Source organism: Haliaeetus leucocephalus, unplaced genomic scaffold (genome assembly GCF_000737465.1).
Source record: "Haliaeetus leucocephalus isolate CR32 unplaced genomic scaffold, Haliaeetus_leucocephalus-4.0 Scaffold173, whole genome shotgun sequence".
Taxonomy (NCBI): Eukaryota; Metazoa; Chordata; class Aves; order Accipitriformes; family Accipitridae; genus Haliaeetus; species Haliaeetus leucocephalus.
In genome coordinates, this window is record NW_010972609.1 from 10,943,193 (window position 1) to 10,965,083 (window position 21,891).

The following is a 21,891-nucleotide window of genomic DNA, read 5'->3' on the forward strand; positions in this document are numbered from 1 at the left end:
ACACTGTGTGTCTGTGTTAACTGCAACAGTATCACTTCAGAGGCTTGATTGTATAAAGGGCTTTCTTTCCTTACAGGATGAGAGCCTGGTCCCTGCCACAAGTTGTTTTTTTTAAATGTTTAGATAAGTAAGTTAGGTTTGGTGGGGGAAAATTGAAACATTTTTCTCATTTTATGTGAACAAATAATGATATATAAATAAGCAATGTTTCTATTTCATTTAAAGTTTGTATCCATAAGTGTTATCTAACAATGATTGTTTTGTTTAATTTCTTGAGTGTTGGTAAAGAATAATAGGATAGTGTCTTTGTAGGAATACTTTGAGGACACAGCCATGTGCTTTTCTTGTTGTCCCCATATATGTCCCTATGTGCTAATAATGTTGATGGTTCTGTGGACAAGGATTTGAACACTGACCTGCATAAATCTGTCACTGTACTTTAGCATTGCTTGTGCTTTTTGACCATTTTGAGAGAATAGTGGTTTTCACCAGTAATAATGATGGGTGGTCCTTACACTGGTTAATAAAATAAGGCTCTGGAGTCTGTGTTTTGGGGGATCCAAGAGCTTCCCCCTCCCTGCCTTAACTATTAATGTAGATGTACTTGTGAATGTGTAACTTCAGTGGAAGGGGTTTTGTTTTGGTATGGTTTAGTGGGGTTTTGTTTGCATTCTTTCATTGAAAGTGTTCCTTCTTTCTAAAACAGTTCTGCTGTATGCAGGAAAGAAGGCAAGAATAGATTGTACAGGGGCAACACTTCCACTTTAGATATCCACTGTCCATTCTTACTCTTCATCACATTACTCTTTAGAAAATACTTTTAAGAACAGGTTTGAGTGCCTAATATCAATATCCCGTAGCTGCTGAAGCTTATGTACTGCATTTACAACAAATACAAGTTTGAAAAACAATTCCCCATGTGACTTTTTAAGAACAAAGGATTTCCTTGCTTCTGCTGTGACTTCAGGTTTATTTAATATATTTGCTTTTCTACATTTTACAATACAGATTTGTTGTCCGGTTTGCTGGACCAGAGCATTCAAAGTTGTGAGGCAGGTGCCCAAAATCGTGAGAGATATTTAAAACACATGAGAGTTTAGAGGACAATATGAATTTGGTTTGATGACTTGTTTCTGAACCTCTTTGATGTGCTCAGTTTGTAGGATGTATAAGGCCAGGAAAAAAATAAAAATAAACCCTGCATATAATCAGATGGTTCCAGGGTCTGGGTATTTTAAAAATAACATCAAGACTTTCAATAAAATTGTGAGAGTTTGGCAACTCTTTTTCTGAACTATAATAGTAATCTTTGTCAATGACACCATTGCTTTATATTCCTCAGCAACTGAAGATGAAGGAAGTGAGTTTTCCTTATTTTGTCCAGTGCACACTCAAGAGCCCCTCAAGCTGTTTTGTGAGACCTGTGATATCCTTACATGCCGCAGCTGCCTTCTGACAGAGCATAAGGAACACAGGTACCACACATTGATTCCTTAATCATAATCCTGTCTAAAACTGTAGCTAATTTAGATTTAAGACTATTCATCTGCATTTTCTGTCGGCTGAAGTTGCAGTCTAGTCCAAAGTTAAAAGCCACAGCAAACTCAGTTCAGTTGTCTTATGCTCATGCAGTGTAACACATGGGTTACTGCCCTCACAGAATCACTCACTGCTCTTCACAGTGTGTATGTTCCCATGTCTGCCCAGATGCTATGTATGCATGCATATAGTTCCTCGTGATTGTGCTCAAAGGCACAAGTTGAACTCGATACTTAGCATGGTTCAAATACTTCTGTTTGTCTTTATCAAAGACATCATGACTGTACAAGACAAGAGTTACTAACGCTTAAGCGTGCTGCTTGCCTGTGGAAGTGTGTGAGCCATGTAAGTAATTGTCTATACACAGTGACACTTTTTGTGAGATAAGCCTGCCTATATGAGGGGCAATAAAGTTTAGCTGTCACAGAGAACATTTGTAGTAGGAAACAAGTAGGGGACCATGTCCAGACAGGTATTAAGGCAGCTGGTCCCCTAAACTTATCATCTGATAAGTTGATTACTTATTAACAGAAAAAAACATGGTGTGAGAATTTCCCCTTTGTTCACAGGTTCAGACATCTTGATGAAGCTTTGCAAAATCAGAGACTTATCCTGGAAAATGTCATAACTAAAGTGGAAGAGAAAAAAAATGGGATTCAGGTTTCAGCTAAACAGATTGAAGACAGGTAATTGCTATGCATTTGTTTTTCATGAAAGTGGGTGATCAGTAAAAATATTATTTTCACTAAATGAAGATTAACAGAAGTAAATGCAGATGCTATATTTTCTTTTTTTCCTTGGAGGGTAGGAAATAATAGGAAGACTAAAAATATCAAATTCATGTTTAAGTGGTACTGACAAGTCATGGCATTGTAATACGTGATTCCATAGTCCTTATATGGCATGTGACAGCTGACTTCAGAGTTAAGATTTCTTTGTACAATCTGTTTCTGAACTAGAATTTGAAAATACTAGAAATAAAGATTATTTTTAAAATACCATATTTCTTCAAGAAACCTCAAAACAAACTGCAATTCCAGTCAAGACTAGTATAAAAATGAAAATATTTCATTATATGAACTGGATTTTGGCTACTGATTATGTATCTGTCAGCTGTTGGATCTCTCTTCTGCATGAATAAAACAATTTCAAACAGCCTGAAAGAGTACAAATCTATTTATACTACTTATACTCTAGTATAAAGTGAAATTTTTTTTTTATATGGCTTCTGTGTGTGTTTGTTGACAAAGAACTTTAGACTGTTCTTGGCATGATGTTTGAGAGAGTCAATCAGCATTAGCATGTCACATCCAGAGGATAGTGATCAACAGCTCAATGTCCAGATGGAGACCAGTGACACGTGGTGTCCCCCAAGGGTCCATATTGGGACCAATACTGTTTAATGTCTTCATCAACAACATAGACAGTGGGATCGAGTGCACCCTTAGCAAGTTTGCAGATGACTCCAAGTGAGTGGTGCAGTTGATGTGCCTGAGGGATGGGATGCCATTCAGAGGGACCTGGAGAAACTCAGGAAGTGGGTCCATGTGAACCTCATGAAGTTCAACAAGGCCAAGTACAAGGTCCTGCACCTGGGTCAGGGCAACCCCCCTGTATCAAGACAGGCTGGGGGATGAAAGGATTGAGAGCTGCCCTGCAGAGAACGCCTTGGGGGTGCTGGTGGATGAAAAGCTGGGTGTGAGCTGGCAATGGACTCTCACAGCCCAGAAAGCCAACTGTATCCTGGGCTGCATCAAAAGAAGCGTGGCTAGCAGGTTAAGAGAGGTAATTCTGCCCCTCTGCTTCACTCTGGTGAGACCCCATCTGCAGTACTGCATCCAGCTCTGGAGCCCTCAGCAAAAGAAAGACGTGGACCTGTGGGAGTGGGTCCAGAGAGGGGCCATAAAAATGATCAGAGGGCTGGAACACCTATGAGGGCTGGCTGAGAGAGTTGGGGTTGTTCAGCCTGGAGAAGAGAAGGCTCTGGGGAGATCTTATTGCGGCCTTCCAGTACTTAAAGGTGGCTTCTAAGAAAGATGGGGACAGACTTTTCAGTAGGGCCTGTAGTGATAGGACAAGGGGTAATGGTTTTAAACTGAAAGAGGGTAGATTCAGACTAGATATGAGGAAGAAACGTTTTATGATGAAGGTGGTGAAACACTGGAACAGTTGCCCAGAGAGGCTGTAGGTGCCCCATCCCTGGAAACATTCCAGGTCAGGTCAGACGGGGCTCTGAGCCACCTGATCTAGTTGAATATGTCCCTGCTCATTACAGGGGAGTTGGACTAGTTGACCTTTAAAGGTCCCTTCCAACCCAAACCATGCTATGATTCTATGGCTGAAGAGAAGTGTGGGAGAACTTATGGGGAACAGTACAACTTCCATTGTACTTCTCTGTCAATAGTTAGATCGGTTCTTGTAACAAATAACTACTAAGCTCTGAATAAATGACATACCAGTTGGCTCATCCAAGGATCTGTATCTCTTACCCATAGGTTGCTTGAAGTAAAACATTTATACAAAAAGGTAGAAAATCAAATAAAAATGGCCAAGATGGTTTTGATGAATGAAATCAATAAACGAACAAACATCCTTCTTGAACAACTTGAAGTAAGTAAGGCTAGTTTCTTTGATACCTTGGGAAATTAAACTAAATTAAATTTAATCCCAGTGCCAATGGAAAGAATATAGACTGTGAGAGATATTGTCCCTTTGCTTCTGTTTTCAAATATTTCTTTTTTTTTTTTTCCTGCAGTATTTTATGTGGAATCAATGGTTGACAAAGATTCAGGATGATGTGGCAAAATGTTTGCTTATCATGAGTTAACTACATTTTCTAATACAGTTACAGAGAATATGTGTGCACCTTTTGAGTACTTTCAAAACAAACCAGCTTCTGGTTTTAATATTTAATTTGTAGAAGACCATGAGCAGCATGTTTAATATCCTGTTTTGAAAATGATCCTCTGGTCTACTTTCTATAACAGAACCTGCAGTTGTGACTCTTCAGTTTTTCGATGTCCAGTTGAAGTATATATTCTATATATACTATAGGATATTATATACTATCTGTACGATTCTATTTTCGAATGTGCTGAGCACAAAACCTGCTATCAGATCTTATTAGAATTTCCCCTTCTCAGTTATTCTTGGGTAATTTTAGCAGGTATTGGAAAGACAAGGCCCTTGGCACTTGCTGGCTACATCTGAACTTACATATTTGACTCAAATATGGCTACTCAGCTAAGTAGCTTTACAAAAAAGAGAAATATGTTCTCATTTTGGTATTATTAAACATTAAGTAAATTCAGCGTTCATGTGTTTTGACAACATTTCAGTGTTTGCCTGAGTTATCTGTAACCATAACTGAACTGTGCATATGCTTGAAGTACACGCACAGTGCTCTGTTGAAGTGCATGTAGGGGGCATCAAATGAAATCAGGAGGTGCCACGTTCAAATCAAACAAGGACAGATAGTTCTTCACATAAATGGTAAATAAGTGTGGAACTCCTTGCTGCAAGATATTGTGCATGAGTTCAAAAGTTAGTTAGACAAATTCATAGAAAAATACACTGATAGTAATAATGTAGCCTCTGTCTTTGTGTTCCCTAAATCACGAATTGCTGGAGACTGGAAGACCATTCTGAGGAAATGCTGCATGCTTCCCCTCTTTTTATATTCTTTGTTGGGTCTCTTCTCTTGCATATTGTAAGAGACAAGAAAGTGGTCCAGGAGCAAATCTGATTCAATTTACACAGCTTTCTTGGGTTACATTATTCTGTTAAACCAAAGCCAGAATGATGTAGGTTGTTTGCTCCTGGAGAAGTCATTGTTCTTCCTGAATTCAGACATATCTGTTGACTAGGATTTGCTTTCTTTTTATGATTGGTGGTTTAAAGAGATTCTAAATAACAGTGTCACTGCAAATAATGCATAATGTAGTGCCAATGATTGTATGCATTATGTATGTCCGAAGAATGACATCTTCTACTGATTACTATTAACAGAAAATCACCAGTGAAAGGAAGCAGAAATTGGAGCAACAAATGCAAGGTGTTGTGGTTTTAAGCAGACAGGTAGAACATGTACAGAACTTCATCAGCTGGGCAGTGTGCAGTAAAAACGGCATCCCATTTCTCTTCAGTAAAGAACTGGTAAGAGCAATACTTATTTTGTCAGTAAATTGTGCAGTAAGCACAATTGTGAGAACTTTTTAAAGGATTTAATGTTTCTTAGATAAAACATTTTTCATGATCTTATAACTGTGAATAAAATCATCATCCTTTGATCTGTTACCAGATTGTATTTCAGATCCAGCGCTTGTTAGAGACAAACTGTAACACAGACATAGGCCCTCCTCTGAAGATCAGATTTACTTGGGATCCCTCCTACTGGACTAAACAACTGTCCAATTTGGGTAAGAAAAATATATTGTTGTTTATTAGGCAAGTGCCCAAAGCTAGACAAGACAGATATAGACAATACAGTACTTCCCCTAAAGTGCTATCCTTTTTTGTTTGGACAACCAGTTTTGTACCTCTTGTCACATACTGAAGAAAAGCTAGTATGGCTGAATTTTCCTGTTTTTCCCTCTGGTTATATCAATTCACCTATTAAGACATCATTATAGATAAGCATTACCTTATAAACATTACCTAGAAATACACTCTATAAATATCATGTTTGATGGTCTTACAAGATCACAATGTAAGAACACAACTACTAGTTTAGTGGAAACACTGTGCAGGACTAAACAAATAACTTTTAACTGAAATTACTTAAAATGTAGTGTCACTGGCTATCAAATAGCCTTGACTTTGTCCAATGTATTTGAAATTCAGTTCTGTCCCAGCAAGCAATAGCTCTCTAGCTACACCACTGTGACTGTGGCAGTCCTGTAAGGAGTACCTTGGGTGAAATGGAGTATCTGCAGTGGGCCTTGTGCTATTATTTCCTTTGCCTTACCCAGGGGCAGATGGGCTCAGTCATGCCTGGGCTTCTCAGATCCTTCAGTATCTTAATGGCCAAGGGACCTGAGCAGTGCTTGAGACACTTAAAATTAATGGGCACAAAGATGGCTTTAAGACATTGGCTGTATAATAATTACAGTGTTATTTATATAATGAATGTGCATACTGTGCTTACTGTGACTTTGTTTCCCACCAGCTATAAATTTCACAACTGCAGTGAGTTTTTACAGTAAATTCAGTTTGGTGGGCCAATCAATGGTCTAAAAGATTGGTTCTCTTCCCATTTTAAGATATTTAAAATTAGATGGTGTAAAACACTATCAAAAGTATTACAGGCAATAATCTTCTCTTGACTAAAAGCATGGACAAGATCAGTTCATAGGTCACTTCTGTTTCTAGCTTTTATGATTCTCACCTACATAACATCAATCTCTTTTATTTTTGTCACTTTCACCCTGGAAGCAGTCTTTTGTACCTGTGCTTATGGATGAGAAGCTATGCTCATACTTTAGTAAAAAATGGAAGTATAAACCATATCCATCAGTTAAAATAAGTTGAGATCAATTTTTCAAAGTATTTGCTGGTAATTCAACCATGAGTTCCCCTGACATCAGTGGGAGTTTGGTGTGATTTTACATCACTGAAAAATCTTGAAAAATTTGTCTTGAAGGTATGTTGAAGGACTGTTTGGATAGGACATTTGAATATCTTTTATATTTGAAACGAGGACATGGAAATGGCCATCATTCACAGTTTTTATTGTGTAAATTTGTCAAGATCATAGGAGGGAGTAAATTTGCTGTTTTTTTCAGGTGGTTTCACTATGGAAGGTGGACAGGTTTCTCACTCAGATGTGCTACTCTGCGGAAATGTGCAAGGATTACAGACCTCCTCGTATCATGGGCACCGTTCACCAGCAACACAGCTGGAGCCTGTGAATAGCCAGCCACATCAGTTTCCACCTGCAGTTCAGTGTCCTACGCCTGTGTGTTGCTCACACTGCCTCAGCACACCTCACGCAAACAAAGCTCAGCCTTCTTACCAAGACATAAACCGCCATCAAAATTTTCGACAACCTCCTGAACTGCATCAGCAGCACTTTCCTCTGCAGTACGCCATGCAGCAACGTGACAAAGACCAAAGGGGTGCCCCCCAGCCTATGAAGCTAACACAGTCTGGGCTGGAACAGCAGTCACGGTCAGAGCCAGAGTATGAGTCCGGGAGGATGGGAAAGCACTTACCATCCCAGCAGCTGCAGCAAACTGCACCCCTGGGTTATGCTGTTGTATCACATGAGGCTCAGCAAGTTCGCACGAGCCATCCGCAGCAATTCCGCGCACAGGCTTCTTTGCAGACATCAACTGTGCAAGTGCAACTTGGTCATCTCCAGAAGATAAAATCTAACCACTTGCAGCAGCCACCACAGCAGCAGCAGCTGCCACCAGCATCACCACCATCAGGTCAGAATGAGAACACTCACAAACAAGTCATCCAGCAGAGCCTGGACATAATGCACCACCAGTTTGAGCTGGAGGAGATGAAAAAGGATCTGGAGCTTCTTCTGCAGGCCCAGGGACAGTCCAGCTTGCAGCTGAACCAAGCTAAGACACCTCAGCATGTTCAACAGACCATAGTTGGTCAAATCAACTACATAGTGAGGCAGCCAGCCCCAGTTCAGCAACAAATCCAAGATGAAGCACAAGTAAGTTCTCTAAAAGTTCTTTCCTATTGCATTTAGTCAATGCAAGCTCAGAAATGGGAGACACCTTTGAGATTCATGTGTTGGTTGAACTTTCTATTGTTGTCTATGTTTGTATTCAGCAGAGGCTTCATGCCTCATGCAGATTGAGCCAAAATTTTCTGTAAAGTGCTGCATAAACAACCTGGATCGCAAAGATCTGAATCTCTAAGTAGACGAGGTGAGTAGCAGGTGGGAGAATAAAAGCATCATTTTTCCTCCTTTGTGAATAGGTAACTGGAGGACTGCAGTAGTTTCACTCTCCATTTCAACTCCTTTTTACTGGAAACTTTAAGCCCTGGGTCCTTGGAAAAGATTTCCTTTTGATTCTGAATGATTAGTGAAAAAAGAATGAAGAACATCTTTTTTTGGTCTGAGAGTTATTTCCCATTCTACTAGTAACTGCTCTTGCTACTGCATCATGTCCTTTAAGACTTTCATCAGTATTCATACATGCTGTTCTGTTACAGTTTTGTCAGCAGCACTAATTTCTCCCTTTTTTTCTCTGTTGGTAAGAATCCTGCTTTTGAAAAAGGGACAGTGCTTGGTGGTAAGCATCCAAACTACAAGGCAGATAAGGTGCAGAATAAGGTGGCTTTGAAACCCATTCAAAACAGTGGGGATTGCAGTAGAAAAGTGGCTGGGACTTCCCACTGTGTAAATTCTGTGGAGTTCCCACCTTGAATAGCTCTCAAAATGACTTACTTGTAGGGGCAGACTGCAGGCTTTTGGAATAGCTGTACATTTCAGCAGCTTTATTGATTTTTATTTTTATTTTAATTCATTAATGTTTCAGAGAAATCTTTCTCTATTCATTTATCTCTCTACTTAGGGGTACTTTGAACAACTTTGTTGTTTTAGTCTTTCCAGTGTTGTCATATTGTGTATGCTGTGAGTTGATGTGAATTTGTTACCATTTTTCTTTCTGAGATTTTGAAAACACACATCCTTAATTGTGATTTGTAGGTCTGTGAGAGTTCCACTGAACCTGATGCCCAGAAACCTGACAGAAGTGATAGTCCCTCCCTGGCACAGTTACTAGATGAAGAAGCCAGTGTGAGCGGTCACTCCGCTGAGAGCACATTGCAACAATCAGCTTTCCACCCAGTAAGGAAGGTATAAAGAACTTTTTTTAAAGAAGTATTTTAAAGGGAAAACGTGGTTTGATAATATTGAATATAATATAGCATTGGAATCTGCAATCAGGTTGAAAAAATTAAAATACAGTAAAAGTTGACAAAATGGCTGTCAATCTTGGAAGACAGTCATAGCCTAACCTAGTGTGCATCTCCCAGTAAGATGCCTACACACTGTGCTGTACCCAGGATCAGCAACGGCTCTATAACTCGTAGTGTTTAGATTTGGCTGGCATGATTGTTAAGCATGAACTGGTGAATGAATAGAAGACCTATTTCTTCACTGAGTAAATTCTGTCCAGTCCCTATCTCTAGGGATTTAACTGTCAAGACTTGCTAATTACCATACTAGCAGCAGTTAATTTGAAAAAAAAAAAAAATCAGAGATTCTGATGAAATCAGGCCTGAGAATCATCCTTCAAAATAGTTGCCCTGGAAATAACAACACTAATTATTACTGAACATGTGGTGTCTGAAAAGGGTATAATTCTGTTATACTCCTCCTTGCTCATGTATAAGCAGAAAAATAATAGATTTCTGTATCTCTAGAATATTTCAGCACATAATAGATTCATGCTTTGATCCTTGCACCTACTGGGAGGCCCTAACTATTGGAGAAGCAGCATAAACAAAACCAGGAAGGCTCATCTATATCAGTAGATCCTTGCTGGCTCTGGATATCACCTGTGCATTTGAGGCAGAGAAGCTGCCTTTTACCTCTCTGTACAGTTTGTTTAAAACACTCCAAACAACACTTCATATTCTGGTTGCTCAAATCTGTTTGGTACTTTTGTGCATGACTCATGTTCTGTACCATGTAGAAGTGTTTCATGGATATTTTTCTTGGAATTTGTGTGCAGAATATTGTGGAAAAACTTGTCTTTCCTTACTAGCCCCAAAAGGAAGTTATTTTATCCTTCTTTATTTAGTATGTAGCTTTGTTGACCCAACATATTTATGATGAAATACCCATTCAGAAAGTTGTTGGAGATCCTTTTGGGAATTGTAGAGACACAGAAAGGTAATGATTACTGAGGATCTGGAAGCAGCATGCAAATCAGATTTGGAAGCCACAAAGAAATCTGCAGTTGCTAACTTAATCCTGTAGATGTTATGACATTTCTGGGTCAGGCTGATGGTATCACAACATTCTGAGATGATGCTCTTTGGCTCTGAACTTTCACATGTGGAGGCAGATCTCCCTCAACCTCTGATGACAGAGCACAGGACTGAGGAAAGCTGTGCAAATTTTCTAGGATAGGGCTACCTTTACTTTAGGATATGACTGTAAAAATTGAAGATATGTATTTAAGCCCTGAGCAAGACAATGAACCTAAGCACATACTTTTCTTGTAATGCAGACACACCCTCAAAGTTATTTGTGAAAATGAATGATGATGCTAACCAACTAGCTTTCAGAGGCTTTTTCTACATGCATGTTGAAGAAGCTGTCCTTTTTCTTCTGGACCTGTAAAGGAAGGTTACTCCCAACAGCTTAAACAAGAAAAGTCAGAAAGAGGGTAGAAAATGGAAGCAGGTGTGCAAGAGAGAGCCTAGTGTAGTCTGATGGGAAAAAGAGGAGAAAAAAAGGAAGAAGGGCTGATTCATTGCTGTACAAGCTGAGAAGGCAGCAAGAGGAGGATAATCCTAGAAAAAAAAAATGGAAATTTTTCTAATGGTGCTGAGAAGTGTATGCTCTTGTGCAGAAAGCACAGGTGTCTCTGTTTTTTTACTAGTTTCCTGGTACCTCTGCAAGAAATGAGGACATTCAACTGCTACAGTATCCCCCATCTTTGATTGTATTTATCTCTTGTAATGAGCTGTTTGGGATGAAGCCATAATGTACTGACAGCTCTGGCAGTGGCTAATTAGAAATGATGAAGGGAAGCAGGACAATAAGGAAACCCTTGAAACAGATTCTTCATGAATGCTGTTTAAAGATGTCTGCTTTTGCTGACAATTAGATTAAATCTACATTTAAATAGGAGATTGGTTCCTATTTAAGAACAAGGGGATGTGTCTATTGAGTCTCATCTCTGTTTCACCTGATTAAATATTTGCACGGTCATGTCCAGACAAAAATATCTGTAGAGGTATTTGTCTATTTATTTTCATATGGCCTGTATTCAGAACATTTAATCTCTCTCAAGTTCTTGGAGGACATGGAAAAAGTGAAAGTGGTGAAGTCTAAAATACTGCACTTGGAAAATACGGTGGAGAAAATGGCTAGAGAAACCTTTTGCTACCTGTAGAAGAGATGTATTCTGCCTTTTGGAGAATAATTGGTATTGGACTTCTTGGCCTTGTGTTGCAGTTCTGTTGAACTCTGACAGGGTTCGTTGTGCACAGCATTCTTAGTGGAGTAGGTAATTCTCTGGCTACTGAGATTCTCTCATTAACAAGAAAGCAGTGTGAACCATGATGTAGAAAAACTCAGAATTAACTGTTTAGTGGTACGTTTGCCAAGATCTGTCAAAAAAGAAAAGCTTCCATTAGCCCAGTGGTTTCCTTTATTTTGGAGGGGAGCAAGACTTGATTGCTCATGTAATTAAACATCTGTGCATTAATTTTGAAACATGTTTATGGTATGCATTTGAATACTATTGGCTGATAACTAGATGAATTGTCTGCATATGGGATCATATTTATGTGTGAAGCAATATAGAGCAGATGCTATTAATAGTTTGGGATCAAAACATTACTCATAAACGGGGAAACCACAAGTACGTTATTCAGATCATCCCAGACAAGTGCTGGTGCAGCCGTTACACCACGGTGTGAGGCACACGTATGCCATGTGAGTGCCTTTGAGTTCAAAGAACGCCTGTTTAAGTTACTCTGATGAGTACTGTTTTCTGTCCCTCACATTTCAAGCTGTTTATTGATAAGGAGAAGGAGAGAAGCAAGGATGAAACATTTTGTGCACTTGTAAAATGTCCTTGTGTGTTAGATTTCACCATCTATCAGGACAAAAAATAAATCTAGCTTCAATGAGCAGACAGAATTCTGGCTTTCCAGTCATATAAAATAAGGTTTTCTAGCTGGTGTTGATCAGAAACATTGGCATCAAGGCTATTGCTGTCTTAAAGTTCAGAGTAATTCCTGTCTGTGCCTACCTGCTCTCTATGTATGTGTACAGTATAGTCTCTAAACATGTAACTTCAGTTATGTGTGGGCTTATTTTCATTTGTTTCACTGTTTTTGGAACAGTAATGGTGATATTTTTTCAGCCTTTCTGTCTTCCTGTGTATTCCTCTAACTATTCTTTCTCTGTGAATTGCATTTTTTGTGCAGAATAAATGTTTCTATACTTAGACCATTGATTGTTTGACATAAGTCAAGTACTGCACTTAGCATAACTTTGGGCTTGATTAGCACCTTTTAAGAATGCAACACTAGAAATGAAAGTTTCCTGTCTATGTACAAAATGGATACCATTTTCTCTTCACGCTCCCCTGTCAGTATACTTCACTCATGTAGCTGGGACCTCTGTTTTGGATCATGGAGTTATTCTGTCTCCATGCCTGTCAAATACCCAACCTCTCCAGTAAGAATGCCAGCAAGACAGAGGACAAATCTCAGAATAACTTTTGTGATACCTGCACTTTTTTCTGGGGAATCGTGCCAAGCTCTGGTAAACAGATTTTATACAAGCTATTGAATTGCTAAGTTGCAGTGTGAAGGAATGAGTACTCAGTTAGATTAACAATTTTGTGGAAAGGGTTACCAACCTTCTGGAATGATACGGTCCTCCTGTTGCTTTTACATACTATGATATTGAGTTATTAATTTGCGCACAGGACTGGAGAGGTCATCTATTCTGGAGCAGAGGCAAAAATAATAAGATATTTTTGGCCTAATTGTGTTTTCAAGTGTAATAAAGGGCATAAAATTCCTGTTTTGCTTACATGTACCTAATTGTCATTTGTGGCTGTGATGAGCAAGAGGTCTAAAGGCTGTACCTAGCATTTGAAGAAATGTCATAATTACTGTACTATAGCACAAATTTGTAGTTTGAGCCTCAGGTACTGCTGCAACAGACATTGGCATTGTTGCAGGGCCAGCTGGACATCTCTCCTCCTCAGAGCCATAAGTGTACCCCTTTCTCTAGTTAGAAGCAGGGCCTTTCTTCTGCGAGGGAGGATTCCTTGCCTTGTCCAGCTGTTGGCTTCGGTCCTGGGCAGTAGACTACTCTGTACCATCCCCACTCATCCGAAAAACCTAACTGGCTTGGGCATTTGTGGTTCTGCCTTCTGGGACACTGATCAGTTGTGAGTAGATTGGACAGTGTTTGTCAAACCCATGTTTGGTTATGTTCCTTAGAAAACTTTGAGGGTTTCTTCCCTTGAGCTATTATTTCACCTTCTGCTTAAAATAAATCTCTGAATACGTCATGCACTTGATTAGTAAATTATTACTGAACAGCTGTATCTGTTCATGTATAGCTGTAGCCAATAGCAGATGCTTAGGAAAGGGTATAATAAACAGATGAATATAAACTGATCCTTTTATGATACACTATCCCAGCTTCTGAAAAACAGCATGTTAGGGATTTTCCGATATGAAGGTTGCACCCAGACAATTGTGTTTTGCAGCTCTTCATGGTCCCCTCCTCTGTGAATTTGTCTAATCCATTTTTGGAGTCCATTTTAATACTATTGGTCTCCTCAGCATTCAGCAGCGACTGAGTTTTGCATAGCATGAGAATTTCCTCTGTTTCCTTACTTTAAGTCTGTTGCCTGATAATTCAGTAGGTTGCCTTCTAGTTCTTGTGTTAGGAAAACCAGTGAATAATCACTCTATATTCACCACCTTCATAATATCCATATTTTATAGGTCTATATTGAATTTCCTCTCAAACATTTGTTTTTAAAGCTGAAAAGTGATTGCTGGTCTCTCTAGTGTAATTTTTTTTCATGGAAGCCATTCTATACTTTGGCCCTTTATATCTTTGGCCATTTTTCCTATATTTTGTGAGTTTGATAAATCCTTTTTGAGACAGGGTGACCAGAAATAGTAATCAAGGTGTAAGACGTGGAAATTTTGTACAGTGCTATAACGCTGATTTTTGTATTGTTCTTTCTGATTTGCAGTAAGTCCCAGCTTCTAAGTTCAAGAGCTCTGTCTGTCTCAAGCACCATAAAGTAGCTGAAATGGGGAAATCTAGAAAATATTCCATGCCATCCAAGCAGCACTCTTGAGAGCACTCTGAGAGAGGCTTCTGTTTTATTCCAATTATATGCAATGGTGGCATTTCATGCAAGACTAACGTAGTGACAGTTCATGGTGGAACCTCTCAACCTCTCCTGGGACTTGATGCATGTGAACTTCTAGGCTCTGACATGCCAGTGCTGCTGTTACTACAGGATTATCAGAGAGAAGAGTTGATCTCAGTCTGCTGTAGGTGGCTTTCTTGGGTATTTTGCCCCAACACATTTGTCCTAAGCTTTATTATTGACAACTCTTCCATCTCGGTGGCAAGTGCTTAACTAGTGATTTATTTTGGTTTTTGTTTTTGTTTTTTTTTTCTTTAAAAGCATGCGAAATTTTTGGGAGAGGGGTTGTGGGGCAAAGTACAGGTTTTATTTTTATTAGTATTGCACTGAGCATGTTGTGACTACTTAGTGACTGAAAGTAATAATAATTTAATACCCTACCCTAGGACTTAAAATCTGAACTTGGGACCAGGGTGAGTTTGTTGTTGCTGTTTTTTTTCTAATTACTCTTAATTTTAGGGGGATTAGAGGTGAAGGAAGTAATGACAGCAGCCTGGACTTTAGGGTCCTGCAAATTCCTAAAGTATCAGACTATTTTTTGACTTTAAAGAATTGAGCTGCTTACAGCACAAATGCGTTCATGCTTAATGCAATTAGATACATTTCCCAGAATGTTAATTTAACAAAACCTTTTCCTTTGACCTGGAAAAAAGGATAAATAAAACATGATGCTGCTTGCTCCATACAATCTCTTCCTCCTTCCGCTTTAAGCGAGCTCCAGTTTATTCAGACAAAATGTTAAGGAAGATTTGGATTCTTTTTCTCATAAAAATGGAAAGGAAATCCTTTAGATTCTATTCTAAAATTGGGAAATATGAATAGGAAGCATGTGTAGACTGTGCTATCAGTGCTGCTGTGTGCGGTGAGTTAAACAACTGGATTGGAGTAGTACATTTGTTTAACCTCCTAGCATAATGAGCTGCCAGGGGGATTGCTCCACTTAATAGCAGCCGTTCATTACTCTGCAACCATTTGCAGCGTGTTATTTCTCTTATAGCAAAGAGAATTGGCGGTTCCTAGTTTTAGCTTTCTTTATCTGTGACACTTAATGTCAACAGCCTTGAGACTTGCCAAAACAATCCTAACAAATCCTAATCCCAGTGTTTCAAGGTAAGTATTTGCTTCTCAGAATTCTTCTGTATTAGTGCTGCATGTTTACACTGCACCTTTTTAAATGCAACAGTGATCAAAGAAATATTTGAACTGAACAATATGTTTATTTTTTGTTCTCTGAAGGCACTTTGCATGTTCTTTCTTCTTACCTTTCACTACCATAGCTATGAAATTTGTGGTAGAAGGCATTTTGGGGTGGTGATGCTGCTGCCATTATATTATAAGGACCATCAGACCAAAATTAATTATGAGACAATGAGAATTCCACATATAATGACACAGATGTAGTTCGATGTGCCAGGCTGTACATTAAAATGTCAAAAGTTTCAAAATTAACCTACAGCTGAAGTCACCCTCTACTCAAGAGCATAATTAATGCTTGTTGTTGTTCAAAGGGTGCAATGTAAAAGTAATAGAGCTTTTATAAAACAGAGATCAATTCTTTAAAGGTATCCCATTTGCAAAAACTAGCTGAACTGTCAAGGGAAAAGAGAAATTTTTGCTAATGGCAAAAGAAATGATTATTTTAGGGAGTGAATTAATAGGCTATTAATGAGCCTTGTTCCCAGTGCATTGTTCACTTCACACTTGACAGCAGTTCCATGGATCAGAATGGAATGTGTCTGTTCTTAACTGTGAGTTTTAATATTTTGCACTGAAAGATCATAATGTTGCTTCATCATTAAAATAACCACAAAATTAACTTTTGCCCCAAGGGAAAGACAGATGGCAGTTTGATGGCCTCATTATTCTTTTTTCTTTTTAACAAGAGTAAGGTTTTATATTGGCTTATATAGTCTAAAAAGATCTCTGAAGAAACTGATGCTAGCTAGAAGAGTAAAAAAGATACAGCCATATAATGCAATTGAATTTCACCTTTCTAAAAATTTTAGTTATGACAGTCTTATGCATGTGTCTATTTCTTTTTTTCTGCAGTAGGAGTTGTCTCAGTGACTACTCCCAGTAAGTAAACTTGTCTCACCGAAGCCAGGAGTAATCCTACCATTGTCTTAGTAAGGCTAACATTTTGCCTGCAGTGTATACAGTTACACACAGTCGGGTCTTCACAGGGTCAGATCTCAATACGTAATAGATGATGGCACGTTCTCGTAACATAAGTAAAGGAACATGTGTGTAGTGATTAGAAGTGAATAGCCACAAGGTCTCCAGTTAACTTGCTATGCAGCTTTGGGTGGTGTGGCGACCACATGTGTGCCTCAGCATGCCCATTTCCAATGGAGCACAGCATTACGTAGTTCCTATTGACTCAGACAGGAATTTGTGGATGCTTTGTGCTTTTGAGAATCTGGCTAAATAAATATCTAACTACCTCACAGGGACTTAATTAATGCCCACAATGGACTTTGAAATAAGGGGAAAAGGCAAAGGTGATTACAGTCCATCTGTTCCGTTCAAGCACGAATTCTGCTTATTTGTTATATTTTCTGTAAGTGATATGAGAATAATTCACATGCTCATTTTGTCATCTGAAAAAGGCTTGTGATAAAGAGAGTGATGGAATGAAAAGGGAAATGTGTACTCGATAGGCCACATTTGTCACTGCGTAGGCAGGAACCCGTCAGAAGCAAATTATGACAGCAAATGAACATTTTTGATCTTTGTGGATTTCTTTAGGATGTGTGACCATGAAAGCTGGATTCCTTTCTGACCTACATATATCCCTTTGGTTTGAAACCTAAGCATTCTTAGGAATGCTCTATCAGACAGAGTATATGGAAGATTGTGCCTCCAACAATGCATTTCCTCATTTGCTGTGTTCTAGTTTTCAGCTCAAATGTAAGGTAGAAAGAACGTGTTTGACTAGTTCCAGCTGGTTCCAAGAAGCTATTATAGCTCAGACAGCTTAGATTCAGGGACATTCATTTTCCTCAAGAGGAGAAAAATGGCCAATACCCCGGCTGCAGAGACCCGGTACATTCTGGGGTGCCTTCTACATGGAAGGACTGTTTAAAACAGACTTACTAGAGCACTGTGTGGTAGAATGGCACAAACCTTCCCTAGTGCTGCAGAAGAGCTGACCTCTTTCTGTCTCAAATGCAGGCTATTTTGTCTCATCAAATATAAGTGGTCACTGTTCAGGCAAAGCTCCTACTGTAGTGTCTATTGCAAATTGAGGAAAAGGAAATTAAATTCCATCCTTAGGTGGGAATTAATGTCTGCGGGCAGAGTGTTCTCTTAGTACACAGGTGGTATGCATTGCAAGCAGAGGAATTCAAGACTGACTTCTTTGGCATTATGTACGATTTACACAGGCACAGCTGACAGCTCAATCTAGGCTACTGTCTTTACCACTGTTGGATTAAGATGGACAAAGTTATCAAAATCCAAAATGGAGTAACAGTTGAGAAAAATACTAATTAAATCTAGGAAATGGGTTCTGTCTCAGATTCACTTCTAAGTCACAGGCCCCTAGCAGAAAAATAAGTACAACAATGAAATTAAACTCTAATTCAGATGCAATCAACACATTTCTTTTGTCTTCATTTATATTATGAGTGCTACTTACTGTACTGTAGTCAAATGAAAAGGATTTATTCAGTCAGTTATCGAGGGTGAAACACCAATGAACTGTGATGAAATAAACGGAAAATTACATATTCAAATGACACAGATCTGCATACTTCTTAAGACTGCTTATATTTGCTTCATATGGATGCTAGAAGAGTCCTGATTTCAGTACAGTCACACATTCCAGGAGTAAGGCAGCTTAAGGAAGTCACCTAGATGGGCGGATTTGCTTTGTTTTGCATGACAGTATTTCTGTGGTTTTGACAGTGACAAATCATGAGACAGTAGAAAATGCATGTTGCTAAAACTATTTCAGAGACTTTGGTAAATACTACTTTTCTTTGGAAACTAGACATGTACATCCTTTCCTTGTTAGTACATGTAAGATGTTTCTGGATTTACACTATGATAGTTAAAGGGCAAATGCCTTAGGTTTTAGTGGGACAGACTCACTAACTAGCATAAAGTTTTCAGCATCATTAACAGTAACAATAGGTTCATCCACTTGTGTCAGATCTGAATAGTATTTCTTCTGAATCTTTCTGAATAAAGTGATCTGATGATTTTTGAATAAAATGATAAAATTTCTGATCTGAATCTTATTTCTTCTGCAATAACTTAACAGAAGCTAGGAGGGTTTATATCAAGGATTGATTTAGTACAATATTCTACATGCTTAGATTTCCCATTCTTCGTAGGGAGTTAAAAATCGGGATCCCTTGGTCTGATCAAAGGAAGACATTTTTTGTAAATCACAGAAGAGTCTCCTTTTCCAGTTTTCAATTTTAATGGTAGAAACTCTAAAGCTTTGGAAATGGTATAAGATTATAGTAGATACTTTCAGGACCGCGTGACACAACTGGTTGATTATGTATAGCTGAAACAGAGTATCTCATCCAGTATAGAAGGAACAGTAGCATTTTGCTGCTGAAAATCTTATTAACATATTGGGTTTTTTTTCTTTTTTTTTCTTTTCCCAGCATTCAGCATCCTTAAACATTGTGGGCTTTTCAGACGGTTTAGAAATGGAATTACCTTCCACAAGGTTATCTAGCTTGGCCGATCCACAGACGCAAGGTGCAGCTGCTGTAACACTTGGCCCGTCCCCAAATGTGCTTTGTGACTGTGATACTCCACCAGAGTCGGTGTCCAGCTATAGCTTGGCGTTGGGCAGAACTCCAAGTGACCTGAACCCTGGGGCTGCCACTGGCCTTGCACCAGGTGATGCACTCCAGGGCAGCACAAAGTGCAAGGTAGGAATCACTAAAACTCCTCTACTGAAAGGGAGTCTGCTTTCATTGATAGTAAATATTATTAGTCAGTCAGTCAAAGGCAGCTATTTCAGTAAGTAAAGTTTTCCTTATCTGGTATTTGAAGACTTATTACAAATTATTTTCTTAAGATGGAAAGAAAGAAAACTATTAATAAAATTCGATTATTTTTTTTTTCCCTCCCCTGAAGCTGGAAAATGAAGACTTCAATACTGTAGATCATCCTCTAGAAAACAGCTTGGCTACTGCTGGGCAAGATGTAGTTAATGAATTAACTCTTTCTATGCAAAAAGTGCTGGAAGAACCTATTAATCTTTCAATCAAAAAATCTCAACGTTGCACTTCTCCTTCTGAGCTGCTCAGCAACACTTCTTTCCTGCCTGTGAATGCCAGAATGAGACAATTTAGAAGCAAAGAAGGTACCAGGCTTTTCATTATTTCATTTAGGTTTTTGGTCTGTCTTTCTTAACACTGTGCCTTGCAAGCATTGCAAAGCAGTATGCTTATTAATGTACTTACATATAAATGCGCTTTTCCAGCAAGCTTCAAATATTATCAGAGTATTTAATCCAATGGAAAATCATGTTTGTTCTCATTTGTGGAGGAAAAACATGGAAATGATATGCTTTGAATTTGTAACATCCTTCATCTATGAACCAGAAATAAGCGTGTCCATGTGAAGTACCTGGAGTATTAGTTCTCTTAGAAGCAGTCCTGTTAATGAGACCTGCAGTTATGACTATTGAAGAGCTGGTTTGAAGAGTCCAAATTCAATTAAAAAAAAAAATTACTTCCAAAATGTAATGTGCCTTCTGCTAAGTCCTTCACATCAGTAGCATAGCAAATTTTTGTTAGGTTAATATATTGCATAGTGTGTGCTTTTGCTTGGCTCTGTCTACTGTGGAACACTCCCTTCAGCCAAGGCCTATTTCTTCAGCCTTAATGGAGAATTAGACCTTACTTAACTCTTTTCATGGGCAAATTGCCAGCATCCTTGTGCTACACTGTAAAGCCTCATTCCTGCAAACTCTAAAAGTCAATGGGACTATTCATGCAAGCAAGGGATTGCAGGATCAAGCTGTTATCCTGTGACTTATGCCAATATTTGGCTGGTTTTCTCTGTAAAAGATGAATTAATATTTCTATCTCTATGCTGTATTCAGAGAATTCTAATTAGTACAAAGGAGGCCTAGCTCAGTGAGCCAAGGAAATGTATTTGTCTTCTCTTAAATGTACTATGCCAAATTGTGACAATTATGCCACAATCATTTGTGTGAGTTGTAAGAATCAGGCACACCCCTAAAAAGCTGTGCCTCAGTCAGGCTTAAGTGTCTCTGAGAGGAGCAGCTTTGTAGTATCTGGTTTGGGCTGTGTGACACTACATACAGAAAGCAGCCCCAACATACAAAATCTCACTATAACAGATGCTACAAATTTGCTCTGTGCAAACCGCAGGTCCTGTTGTGCAAGAGAATGGAAAGACTAGAGTGTTGAATTCAGTGCTGCTCCCTTCTCACAAGGAAGGAGCAGGAGTGAGCAATTCCCATCCTGCTCTCACTGTTTAAAGGTGTACTGTGAGGGGACACCTGAGGAGATACAGGCACCATATGCAGTGTGCACCAGTGGCAGAGATTAACTCTGTTGCAAAGGCAACCTTGTCTTTGCTAGTGGTCTCAGTAGGACTTACTGGCTTCAGCAGTTGCTTTGTTGCCCAACCCCACTGCTTCTGGTATATATCTCCAATGATGCATCCTTTTCTAAAAGAAAATCTAAACATTTCAGCTTAATTTACAACAAAATACTTCTTATTCTAGCCACAAGGGATGTGCTAAAAATTGTACATTATTTCATCATTTTCCCTCTTACAGACACTTCTCTTCTTATCATGGCTTGTGTAAACACCCCCCCCCCCCCTTCTCTTTCCTAGACTAAACAAATCTGATGGTTTCAGACTCTCTTCATGGGTCAGGGTTGTGATTTCTTAAACCCACCTCCTTCCTGCTGCGCTATTCTGGGTTGTCTGCAATTAAGGATTGCTGCCCACAGCCAAAGGCAGTGCTGCAGCTGAGGCCTCTGGGGTGCCATGCAGAGCCAGGGTATCAACATCTTGCGTTTTACATTCCTCACTGCTGGTAATACACTGCAGGACAGCATTCACCTTTTGACTCGCATGTAGTGAATGGACCACATTAACCCTTAGTTTCTTCTACAGAACAGTTCCCTAGTCAGTTATTTTCCTTTGTGATTACATTCATCTGATCCTTCATAAGCATAATATTTTCAGGTACCTCAATTCAGTCATTCTGATTTAGGAGATT

The 21,891-nt window shown here is 39.0% G+C and overlaps 1 protein-coding gene across 1 annotated transcript in view; it reads left to right on the plus strand.

The window, feature by feature from the left end:
• The window catches only part of TRIM66 (tripartite motif containing 66), a 50,882-nt gene that overhangs the window by 19,946 nt on the left and 9,045 nt on the right, over positions 1 to 21,891 (plus strand). Inside the window, exons 4-12 of the mRNA XM_010563813.1 lie at positions 1,343 to 1,475; positions 2,109 to 2,225; positions 4,035 to 4,149; positions 5,548 to 5,694; positions 5,840 to 5,957; positions 7,323 to 8,212; positions 9,215 to 9,364; positions 19,283 to 19,555; positions 19,764 to 19,992. Of these exons, the coding sequence (XP_010562115.1) occupies positions 1,343 to 1,475; positions 2,109 to 2,225; positions 4,035 to 4,149; positions 5,548 to 5,694; positions 5,840 to 5,957; positions 7,323 to 8,212; positions 9,215 to 9,364; positions 19,283 to 19,555; positions 19,764 to 19,992 (2,172 nt within the window). The remainder of the gene's footprint in view (positions 1 to 1,342; positions 1,476 to 2,108; positions 2,226 to 4,034; positions 4,150 to 5,547; positions 5,695 to 5,839; positions 5,958 to 7,322; positions 8,213 to 9,214; positions 9,365 to 19,282; positions 19,556 to 19,763; positions 19,993 to 21,891) is intronic.